Below are 12,431 nucleotides of genomic sequence, written 5' to 3' on the forward strand. Positions count from 1 at the left end.
CTGTCAAACAGGCTGCTGGATTCTGCAAGCAAAGGGACACGTCAGTTATGTGCTTCTACAGAGCAAGGGCTGGGGTGTTTATGTCCCATAATACCATTTTTCATGGACAGCTACTTTCTTTTCCGTTAATGAAGTTTTGAATGTATATTTTGGTTTTTCTTGGCATTCCTAGGGTTAATCAATAGTAAATTTTTTCCCTCTTTCATGCTACAAATATTAGTTGAGCCTGGAGCCAAAAACTTGCAGCACTGTTAAATTGGTAATGAAGTCCAAAGCACTGAAAGGTCTAAAATTCCTTTGACAAATAATGGTGTGACAGAAACATAATAGGAAAAAAAAAATCTAACTAGTGTTACCCATTAAAACACATTAAAAATTTGTGAAGAGTCTTAAACATACAACCAATACTAATGTCTTCTTTGCAGTCTCAGATGGTGAGGGAGTCTGTAGTAGTGACTGGAACACTCAGGACATACATTCCAGTTCTGCTGTGGCAGTTGCTAGTTACAGGCCACTGTCAGAATGAAAGTATTTATTAAATATTTAAAATTGGAGATAATATTAAAGCAAATTCTTGCATTAAAAAAAAAAACAAACCAAAACAAACAACAAAAGTCATATACATAATACAGAACTAATGGCAGGAGAAAATAAAATGGAGTAAGCATTCCCATATGTACAGAACCTATTGAAAAAAGGATGTATTGATGCTGACATGCATATAGAACTTGCAGTCCTCTTGTAATCTCCTAGAACCATTCCTCAACATTAAAAGTATTTCAACCATTTTCATCTGGTTGGTTAATTTTTTATAGCATGGATTTAACACAGCATTTTTGTTTTAATTTACATTATTCAAACTACAGACTACTAGTATTCCTTGACATTGCTGAAATACTATTCACTCCTCCAAGAATGAGGTAAAGTGCAAAATAACAAAGTTGGGGGTTTTAAAGCATCTTACAATGCCTATAGTTTTGTCATATATGGTTTTTATCAACACCTACTAATTCTGCCATAAATTAATTAAGCCCATTCATTTCAGGTATTTATACTGCTGCCTTCTAACAGAATGTTCACTTTAGCAGTCAACATCTTGGACAATTTGCTGGCTAAAAACCACCAGAAGACAAACAGATGGACACAAGTTACCTTCCCCCACACCTATGTATGTGTGTGTGTGTGTCTGTAACAAAAAGTACTTCTTTTATTGCTGAGCAAACACACATAATAGCTTGTACTGGATCTACTGGTAGAAGATACAGCTACTCTGGCAGTCAGCAAAAGGAGGAGGGTAACTCCAGATGTAGAGCAGAGGACACCCAGCTGGAAGCTGTTCCCAGCTGAGGCACTGTGCCGGGCACATCCTGGAGCAGCAGCTTCCCAAACCATCGGGTGCAGATCCTTCAGGGCAGGACATTGACATAATCACCATCATCATCAACATCTGTGAAGTAATCAATACAAACAAAAAAGGATGTCATTGCAAGGTGCTCTTCTGAAAGGCCACGGGGAGCAGCACAGCCTCTGGCAGGGCAGGTGTCAGTAACTCGGTGTGGTTTCTCGGTGTTCTCTCTGCTATTGCAGGGCCAACATTTAGCCCCCCTGTCCTATGGACTGGATTCTCCAGGAACACACCTGCAGGCAAATCCTGCATTCTGAGCCAGCCAGCACTGTTGTAAACAATTGTATCCACATGAGACCCCCTCCTTCCTCAGGAACAGTCAAATGACAGAAATCATCCATTCTTGGTAAATCAGATCAATAGCCAAGATATCTGTGACTTGCATAACACATCCCTTCTTCTGTAAATAAATACCCAAGAGAAAAGTTCTCATCCCAACTAAAGGAGAATCCTATTCTCTCTTACACTTTGTCAGATTGGCTGCGGTTTTTGAGAAGCCAGAAATTTAATGCTTGGAACTCAAAGCTCCAGTATGGGAACCTATTGCTCTTCAAGCAGCTGCCCTCAGAAAAGTTGTTCCTAGGCTAGAAAACAAAGCTGAAATATCTCCAGCCACCAGGATTGTGATCTCAGTCCCCTGAGGTGTTGCACTGGTCACGCTGGAGTGCTCATTCCCACATGTGCAGCAAAGGCAGCTGCTGGTGGCACGTGAGGGATGGGACAGGGAAATAGGGTGCTTGCTTTAGGGAGCACTGCTGTGCTTTGGGCAGTGCCTGTGTTTCAGAGAGAGCCATCATGGCATTAACATAAGCCCCCACTGTGGGCAAGTAATAATGCAGTTTGAGAGGGAAGTTTGGAATGCTGTGAAATTAAATCAAAATTTAATAAAAAAAATTCCAAAGTAGTCTGATTATTTCTAAAAAGCCTCCATTTTAATGGAAGACTACACATATTTTGATATTGAAATGAAAGAGTTTGTTTCCCTCTCTGTGAGTCCAGATGAGGACATTGTGCATCTTCTAGAAAAATTCCTATTGCAGGACTAAAACTAAAATAGGTATTACACCTGATTCTTCCTACAGACATACCCATGCTACTGCAGGATTTTCTGTCTCCCAGGAACAGCAATGATAGGAAACCATAAAAATGTTTTTGGAGCAAAGGTGGCATATTTGCCTTGTGGTACAGTTGACAAGGTAATGTTGAAGACATGGGAAATGTGTCTCTGTGAATTCCCCTCAGCAAGGTTGGGGCTCAGGCCCCAAAACTGCAGCTCAGTGCACGCAGTGCTGTGGGAGCTCGGCCAGAGTGGTTACACTGCTCTTGTGTGTGAAACCCCAGCCACTGCAGCACAGAGGGGCTGCCTGTCAGAGACTGAAATAGTTCATGCCTCAAACTTTGATATGAAGTTCTGCTCATTATAACAAAAACTATGTAAGGAAGCTACAACCAAAGAAACCTCCCTGAAGATGCCTAACTGGAACTTTGGACTGCAAATCAAACTGCTGAGATTAGATAAAGGGAAAACCCATTCTTCAGTCACCTGAAACCAACAAGTAAACAAGTAAAAGAATGTGAGCCAAACCCAGCAGTGGTGCTAGGAATAATCTCTGGCTTGCTTCGGGGTCGGGAAGGCTGTAGCCCACAGGCCCCTTTGCTGGGAGCAGGTTTACACAAGTTTCCCTCCTGAAATGAGGTGGGGTGGAGGAAGTTTCAGTGTGTTGTAACCTCTGCTCATGGGCAGTGAGCCCATCCTCCCTTATGCAAACTGGCCCAGCTGTGGAACCCCTGACCTTGAGAACACCACATCCACAGGATATTCTCGTGAGAGGCAGCTGAGGGAGAACCATCAAAGTCTCCTGGAGTCATTGCTGAAGCCTTGCACCACAGGACTGTGCAACACACCTAGAGTCTGTTGTAAGAGACAATGACAAACTCCCCCCTCGTCCCGGGAAGGTGCCTGGGTTTTTCTACCTAGCCTGAGTGTATATTAACCCATTGGATTCTGTGCTTTCTGGGACGACCTTCAACACCAAGACCAGCTGGAGAGGATCAACAGAGCATTGTTGGGATCCATGGAGTGTACAGTGATTTCTGTCACTCTCTTTCTGTCCCCCCAAACCTCTTTCTCCTTTCTCTTCTTTTTACTCTCATTTTTCTCTTTCTCCTTCTCATATTTACTATAATATAAAACCTATTGTCAACAACATGTGGTCTTGTTTGCACCCTAATTTGGGCAGAGGCATTTCTAATAACTTTAATAAACAGGTCATAACACTGTCCCACACCATGCTAAGCTGTTGTTGGGCATGAGATGCAAATCACAGGGCAGGGTGGAGGCTCCAAAATTTGTTTCCTTTATGATATCTGTACTTAATGAAAGGATTTCCTTTGCTCACGTGTGCCCTGGCTGGGGCTCTCAGCACACTCTGCCAGAGGTCATGGAACAGCCTCAGGGTTATTTTGCAGCCCGTGGCCTGATGGATGCTGCAGCTGAGTGTTGTACAGTGGGAACATGAAGAATGGTATAAGGGATACAGCAAGTTACCGACAGTATCTCCAGTCATGCTTCTCAAAACAGTGATGTAAGGATGACGTGGGGCTATGCAACACAGTTGAAAGCTTTATGAGAACTTCTGTCTTTATTGTATCCATTTGCATAATTCTGTCAGGTAGAAGCATCATATCCTTGTCCTACACTTGGGACTCGTGAGCATAAATTAACAGAAGAGCAATGAGAGGCTGAACTCTGGTTCCAAAGCTGTGATCCTGAGCACAGAGCTATATGCTTGTTATCAATTAGTCATATTTGAATACAAATCACAAGCTGGCTTGCTTACCTGCCCATCTTAGAACTAACTGAGTAAGGTTTTGATATAAAAATATCTTAGAACCTGGACATTGAAAGTAAAGGACAGCCTCGAACCCCAGTGAAGTGCAAGGGCCTGGTACCTTGGCAGAAGCATATTGGGTAAAACTGGTTCTCAGCCTTCAGCCTAGAAGCATCAAGATCCATGAATGAGAAAGCTGTAGGCAGCTTTTTTCATCGTTGTGTATCTAGCAATTTTAATTTGTTCATTTGTAGTGGGTGAGGGTAAGTAACGTGTGGGCTAAGAATAACCATTTCAGTGAACATAAAAGAAGGGAGGATGTAAAACTTCTGTCCATGCAAGAAGACATTTAGCAAGTATTTACCACAAACCTGTCAATGCTGTCAATCTTTTAAAAACCACAAAGGCAGAGCTAAGTTTCTCACCTTCATAAATACTGTCCATTCCTGACTTGAACCTCTGTCCTCTTCGCAAGGCCTTCGGTTTCTTCACTGGGTAGCGGAGGTTTGTTATTATTCCTTGATCTGGCTTTTCAAAAGTGTATATTAAGTCTGTTAATGTTTTGAAGGTCCTCTCTGGAATCCCTTCAGCAGTCTGTAAGGAAAGGATAACAAAATGTATTTGCAATTTCCCTTCACATGGAGTCCCCTAAATGAAAACAATGATAAGTTGTTTCTTATTTAGCAAGAAACTGTTTTGTAAACAGATTTGGTGATGGAATATTGCACTGTCCTTAAAACACTAGGGACACTTGTTCTGAATCATGGTTATGGCACTGAAAGTGCCTCACCATTGTTTTTGGTTTTTTTTTTCAAAAAGAACATCAGTTAAATTTATGGTGTAGATGCATGCTGCAGCAATCCACTACAGCCGTGTTGGAGAACAACAGCATTACACACTGCACTCTGGTCTGAGAGCAAAAGTTTAGGGATAAGATATTTAGTACTCACTTAAAATGCTGCCTTTAAATAACTAGGTGACAAAAAGAACCCAAACTTTTACAAAATATCAGCATTGGCAAGAGAAAGTCGTGGGCAAAAACCTGTTCTTTAAGTGTGGGTTCATATGACAGGACTGAACTGCTCCTGCAGCTCAGCCCTGCAGGGATCTGTGCATGGACTTTACAGTGCTGTGTCCTCAGGGCAGTAATAGACAGTGAGCAGCCTACTGGCAGTCATTAAAAGAGAACAGGGCTTTGGTTTCACTTAATCTGATAGCTAACAAAGAAACATGTATTTATTTTCTTTGGCTTTCTGTATCCTTCATCTTCCATTCAGCCCTGGATGGACTGGGTGCCTGTGCCTCTATGAGCTGGGTCTGGCTGGGATGAGTTAACTTTCTTCACAGCAGTCTACATAGTCCTATGCTCTGAATTTGTGACAGAAACAGTGCTGATAACACAGCCACGTTTAGGCTGTTACTGAACAGTGCTCGTGCAGCATTAAGGATGTCTCTTTCTTGCACTTGGTTCCCCTGGGGAGTAGACTGGGGGTGTGCAAGATTCTGGCTATCCCATCTCACCCCATCTGACACTGTACTCAGCAATAAAAGCTTAGGGAAAGGGAGGACATTTGTGGTTATGTGTGTGCTGAGGCTTCACTTTCCTGGAGGTCGCTAAACATCTGCCTCCTGATGGGAAGGAGTTGCTAAACTTCTTTTCCTTTCTTGTGCGGACGACTTGCTTTACCTATTTACCTATTACACTGTATTTTATCTGGTCCATGAGTTCCCTCACTTTTGCTCCTTGTGTTCTCTTCCCCCCACCCTGTCCTGCTAAGGAGGGAGGGAGTGAACAGCTGTGGGAGTGCTTAGCTGCTTGGGGCCAGCCTGCTGCACTCTAGAAACCTTATGGCTGAATCTGGCCTTAAAAAAAACAAACCCAAACAACTTCTCCTCCACCATCAATACATTATTTCAGTCAATTATTTTAGTAAGCCAAAATAATCTGACTTAAAATTTTTAAGAACTGAATTCTTTCACATTATTGGCAAAACTTTATAAGGAAGAGTGTGTTTGTAAAGTCTAAAAATATCTGAGTTACCTGCTGATAGGAATGACAGCATAACTCTGGTGGAGTGGCTAAGGCCCAAACCAGAGTATTTGTTGTCAGCAAACCATTCTTTTTCAAGGGAAATTATGTCTTTCATACACAGACAAAACCCCTAATAAGCAATAAATTACCAGCATATGAAAGCTTGGAGTGTTCTTTATTAAGTGATTTCCTCATTCCACTTAAATGCTGCTTAATATTGGCAGTCCTCTTGGCTGTGCTACTTACAAGCAGGGGAGTGAGCCAGCTTTTAGGTGTCCTTTCACATTGCCTGGGGATTTGATTGATGCATTAGTCTCTTTAAGACTTGTTTTACTTGAATAAGCAGCATTATTTGGCATTGTCACTTCAGGTGCCTCACAATCGCACAGAGTTATAGATTCTTTAAATCAATAAGATCATTGCAGTATCCCAGATCCCTATGAGATATACATGCAATAGCAAGGCTTTCAAGTAGAAAAAGGTCATTAGGAACAGGAGAAAGTAGCAAAATGTAGATATTTCATCAGTGTTGTCAAAAAGAAATAGTCAAATGAGAAAGAAGCTGGTTAATAAATAACAGAGCCATGTAGTCTACAAACACAAGAGCTACTTTTTGAGCTCATCTATAATAAAAATTGAATAGAGAGCAAACATGGAAATATTTTCTATAGTATTGTGTTTATGTATTTTAAAAAAATCTATGATAATAAACTAAAATGACAATAGATTAAAATGATCATTAATCATAAATGAATCTAAGCTCTTTTAATTTATGAATTTTTAAAAATCTATGATACTTAATACAGGTTTTAGAGATGTAATGAGAATTACTCACCTCTATTCTAAAATATCCGTGGTGTTCCCTGAAGATACGGTAAGTGTAGATAAGGTTCTCAAAGCTGTGAAAAACATTGTATATATAATACATCACATTAACAAAGTGGACATATCAGCAAACAGTATTAGAGACATGAGGAGTGCAGTAAAATTGAATGAGGCAGAGACAGAAAAGCAAAAGAGATCCTGGAGATTACAAAATGAGTGAGGGTTTAATATCTTGAAATACAAGATTACTCTAACCAGAGGTTTCAAAGAACGTATGAACGAAGCCTGACACAGGCCTTTAATAAGCATAATTTGATTCCACAGATAACCTCTTCTCATCTCTCTCTTATCTTCCTCACTGCTCTAACCTTCACTTTGCATTTCTGTCACAAGAAGGCTGTTGAATTCTTGCAGAGATGTTGGCAGGAAATAGCCTCCAGTCACCAGCACCCAGAAAATGACTGTATGGTTCCTACTTCTAAGAATAATCTTCTTGCTTTGCATTTCCCAGAGTTTTAGTTATTGTTATTTTTGACAATATGCAATTGTTTGAACACTGAGGCTGCTGATGTCCTTGGATATATTTTGCCAACAGAAATAAAAGCTTTAACAGATACCACAGTAGCAGCAATTCAGGAGGTGAACTGGAGATAGTGACTATGATCAAAAAAGGTAGCAGAGTTGGAAGAAAATATACTTCACAAATAAGGGAGGAGGTTGGGGAGCAGGCGGAGCAGCATCTGAAAACAATTTTTTTGGTGTGCCTGTTCATCAGGAGGATTCCAGCTGTACCTATGTGGCTATATGAACTGTCATGAGAAGGAGAATCTTGGGGCAAAAACCTGGCTATGGGGACTTGCACAGAAATGAAGGGTTACTCTGAAAATAAACTACTTTGTTCTTCCAAAAAAGTTACTATGAACTGAGATCAAAATAAGGCTTCTAGTCATAACAGATTTTTTTTAATTCAAAGGGTGGTATCACAGGGATACATATTTTGGTTTTCACCTTCTTTAGGTATTTGTGGAAATCCACATGCTCCTTGCTGAAGGGTACTTTTATAAAGGTGAGTGCTCATTCTTTCCACATAGACAGAAATGAGAAAAAAGAATTACCAGGAACTGATGATTTTTGAAACTTCTTCTTTAGTAATTAACTAAATTTTAAAACATTAGTGCCCGGATATTATTCAGCTACTGTAATTTTTACTAAATGAACATGAAGCTATCATTAAAATGGAAACTTCTGTTTCCTCATTAACTACTAAATGCTTACTTATTACTAGGAGCTAGTAATAAGTAAGGGTAAGCTAGGGTACAAATAAAATGTTTGGTTTGGAAGAAAAGCAAGGTGAGAGGGAGAATGGCACGTTGAAGAGTAGCAAAAACAGTAGGTCTGAACTGAGGCATTGTCAGAGACTTGAAATATTTTGGATGAAGGAGACTGTGCTGTGGAAGAAGGTCTATCAGCAGAGCTCTGCACCTTGCCCAATTAGGGGAGAGATGCATTTGAACTGGTCCCATCATTCTGACTCCCAGGTCCTCCATGGGAGTGAACTCCCCCCAAATCCCAATAAAAAAGCAAGAAAGTTTGTTTGTTTCTTTCCTGTAGCAAGTGGATCAACATCTGTGCCCACAGATCAGGTAATCTGAGAAGGGTTTATCAGCTTGCACAGCAACCATGTTAGATACTAAACAAGGTGTTAAGATGCAATATTAATTCAAAAATTGCCTTTGAACATCACTAAGAGCTTCAGTGTTGATTGCCCCCAGTTTTAGGGCTGTTTGCCTAGTGAAGCACTGGCAGGCAGCCCCATTTCTGAGGCAATTCTCCTACAGTGCACTAATACCATCCCTTGTGCTGCCTGAACACAAGCCTTGCTCTGACCTGGGCAAGCCACCATCTCTCTATGCACCACTGCTGCCACTCTCACAGTTTAACTACAGCATTTGTTCATGTCGGGACTATAGTCAAATCCACTAAACACTTCAGTTTTTATCAGCTTTTAGCACTAAAACCCACAGAGGCAAACTGGAAGTCACATGATTTTTCATGTGCCTACACAGAATATTTTTGCAGGCAAATGTGACAGGGCGAAGTATGTCTGCAAGACACCACAAGGCAAATCTGCTTTGCCCTTAAAAAAAACCCAACAAAACAAAACAACAACAAAAAAGAAAAACAACGAAAAAGAAAAAGAAAAAGAAAAAGAAAAAGAAAAAGAAAAAGAAAAAGAAAAAGAAAAAGAAAAAGAAAAAGAAAAAGCAACTGTGTTGGTGTGGCACAAAGCTTAAGCCAGGTTCTAGCTAACATTGTCATTCTTCCTCTGTGTCAGGTTCCCCATTTGTCCCTTCTGACACACATTCCCTCCCCTCTCCCTTGCTGTCCCCTCACCATCTGCATTGTCTCATTCCACACCATACTGGTCCAAGGAACCAAGCAAGTTCCTGTAGCTCCCTTGCTGAGGATTCTCTTTCTCCTCCAGTTGCTATTTCTCTTTTCCTTGTTCTGTTATTTTGCAGACCTCCTTACTTCTACCATCCAACCCAGTAGTCCTCCATTTCTCTCTCCCTTTTTCTCCCCTCTCCATTGATTTGCTTCATAAGAAATTCATTTTTAGTGATTGATAAAAATATCTTCTCATATTTTTTAATTAATTGGATGCGTTAAAAGGTTTTTATGTCACACTCAAACGTATCCGCAATGAGAGTACAAAAACCTCATAGGTTCAAAGACCTAGATTCTAGTTTTTAAACTCTGAATGCATTACAAACAGATCAATTACATATGAAAAGAATAAAAAGGGAAATAAAAGTTCTATTCCCTACAAAAAAAGGAAATAATAAAATTTTCACTGTATTAATTAAAGCTTCAGACAGAAATTGCGGTTTTCTATGCCCATCTTGTCTGTGGATTTGTCATATGAATTGAAACAGAATTTTGTAATTTTCAGTCTCAGCCTATGGTCTTATATCAGGTAAAATTCCTTTGAAACCCAAGGCTGAGCTTTCATCAGACAGAAATTCTACAAAGAAGGCAGTGTTTTGTAACATTCTGTGAGACTTTTCAGTGTCTCAACAGTGCTAAAATGGTGTTCACTCATCATTACAGAGGCAGTTACTTTGACTAAGGCTCTCAACATGTTTTGGCAGGCTGAGCTATTTTCTCTGGGCTTCCCTTATTGTCTGCAGAGAGAGACCAGCATCACCAGATTATAGTTCATTTATCATCTGTTACATAAAATGGTTTTTTGGAAATGCCACTCTCTCACTAGTCACTATAAAGGAAACCTAAAGGAACCAGCACTACTTGAATACATAGACACACTCCCTTGGAGTCTGTTAATATCAGGGAAGAGCTATTAATGTTAGAGAAGATGATTGTTGTCTTTGGATCCAACTGAAAACTCATTAAAAAATCAGTATTAGGGTACTTACAAAACACAGAGACACAAGGCTCCTTCCACACTCTCACTCTCCCGTATTAAATAGCTGCCATTCTTTTTCTTCTTGCTCAGCAGCTCTTCACACATTTTTCTTGTTATCTTTCCATGAAAAAATGGCAATTCCATGGACAAAAGAAAACAAGATATCCTTTCAAAGCAATTCTGGAGCAAGTCAGAAGCCTGGCATGAAAAGAAGATTTATTCCAAAGGCAGCTTCCTGCAGACATCTGAAGTTGGAGGTGCCAAGGACACACAGGATTTCATCTGTATTGTTTACTGAACTGTCCCCAGTGAGGTGGGTTAGCTCTGCAGCTTGACAGCTCATGAGCTCCGTGGAGGGAGGAAAGGGTTGGTCTACACTGGTCACAGTCCACATCAAAAAGGAACAACTTTGGTCACATTATACCAGCAGACTTTTGGGTTACACATCACACCTTTAAGCTACGGAATCACTGAGTTATAGTTATATTTTTAAGTTAACTTTTATGTTAAAGTGGCTCAAAGTCCAGCAAAGAGGGTTCTGTGCTTCAAGAATAAGTCAGAACTGTATAAAGGAGGATAAAATTATCTAAAAGCACTCCTGTCTTTTTTCAGATGATTTTGAGAAGAGAAGTTAAGTGTTTGTGGTGTTTTAATCAGCCTCATGAAGCCATGGAAAGTGCCAGAAAAAACTTGGCAATTTTCTGTTCATGCAGATGTTTAAACAAATTTCATCAAAATAAGCTGTAGAATGACACAAGGTGTTTAGTAGAGGAACAGTGTGAGATGCAGGGACTGCTGTCATCTTGATCACCTGTAAAAAAACCAAGGTAAATACTGATGGAACACTGTAAGCAAAAGCAAACATGTTTTACATGCAGCTATTTTTTAATTTTTTTTTCTCTGACAACTTTGTACACAAAAATCTTACATTAACATTTGCGTGTTTAACTGCAAGTGGATCATGCATCACACTAAAGCCACTTCCAGATGATATCTTAGTTCAGGAATAAAGTACTTCTAAAAAGGTACTGTTTGTCTCAAAGAAATGTAGAAACTTAAGGAAAAAAGATATCCCAAGAGAGAAACCAAGAAATGGCAAGTCCAAGGGGATTGCTGTTGCTGAGGTCTGTCCTGCAGTGACAGGATAACCTGTAGGTTACTGATAAAACAAGTTTTACTGATCACCAAGGGGATGAACTTGTGTATGAACTTAGCTCCTCCAGTTTCAGCTTTCTATAGAGAGCTGCATTTGGAATAAGTCTTCTTATATCCTCCAATGGGATGGGGACAGTGATATTGGGAGGAAAATACCCCAGTCTTGTAAGCATTCTTAAGAACATGTGACAAAGATTCTCCTTCTTATCAAATGCATTTGTATTTTCCTCAGGTTAAAACTGTTTGTGGCTTTTTTTCTGCACACTGTATAAACAAACAATTTCCATGAGGTATTTATGAGTGGTTTTTCCAAAAGCCCAGCTCTGCAAATGAAGAGCAGCAGCTGCTCAGCACTGTCCTGCTTCAGGCAGGTTCTCTCCTTGCATTGAATGGAAGGTAGATAGGAAACAACTGCAAATTCCTCTTTGAAGAAGGTAATAAATAGGCGTTCTTTGCAATTTTCCACAAAGATCTCATTGCCTAGGTGCAGAAATATAAGACAGTGGTTTCAGTAGATCTTGCAGATCTGAATGCAGAATTACTTAAACCACCACAAGCTACCTGCTGTCAGCTTAGCAGAGTGTTTGTGTGATTAAAAAACAAAAAAACAAACAAACAAACAAACAAAACCCCACAAAACCACAAAAACAACAACAAAAAAACAAACCCCAAAAACCCCAAAGCAACAACAACAAAAAACCCAAAACACCCCCCCCCCCCCAACAAAAACAACACCTTAAGAAAGAGAAAGTGCTT

The 12,431-nt window shown here is 40.1% G+C and overlaps 1 protein-coding gene across 3 annotated transcripts in view; it reads right to left on the reverse strand.

The window, feature by feature from the left end:
• Positions 1–1,187: 1,187 nt before the first annotated feature.
• Positions 1,188–12,431, reverse strand: part of SH2D1B (SH2 domain containing 1B) — a 44,195-nt gene continuing 32,951 nt past the window's right edge. For 2 of the 3 annotated variants that reach the window (XM_083854499.1, XM_083854500.1), the window contains 3 exons: positions 7,104–7,167; positions 4,662–4,830; positions 1,188–1,447 (listed from right to left, as the gene is read on the reverse strand). In XM_083854499.1, the coding sequence (XP_083710625.1) occupies positions 1,407–1,447; positions 4,662–4,830; positions 7,104–7,167 (274 nt within the window). In that variant the 3' untranslated portion in view covers positions 1,188–1,406. Of the gene's footprint in view, positions 1,448–4,661; positions 4,831–7,103; positions 7,168–10,530; positions 10,879–12,431 lie in introns of those variants that run through there. The other variant, XM_083854498.1, reaches the window with a different exon arrangement.

Source organism: Zosterops lateralis, assembly GCF_965231275.1.
Source record: "Zosterops lateralis genome assembly, chromosome: 2".
In the NCBI taxonomy this organism is placed as follows: Eukaryota; Metazoa; Chordata; class Aves; order Passeriformes; family Zosteropidae; genus Zosterops; species Zosterops lateralis.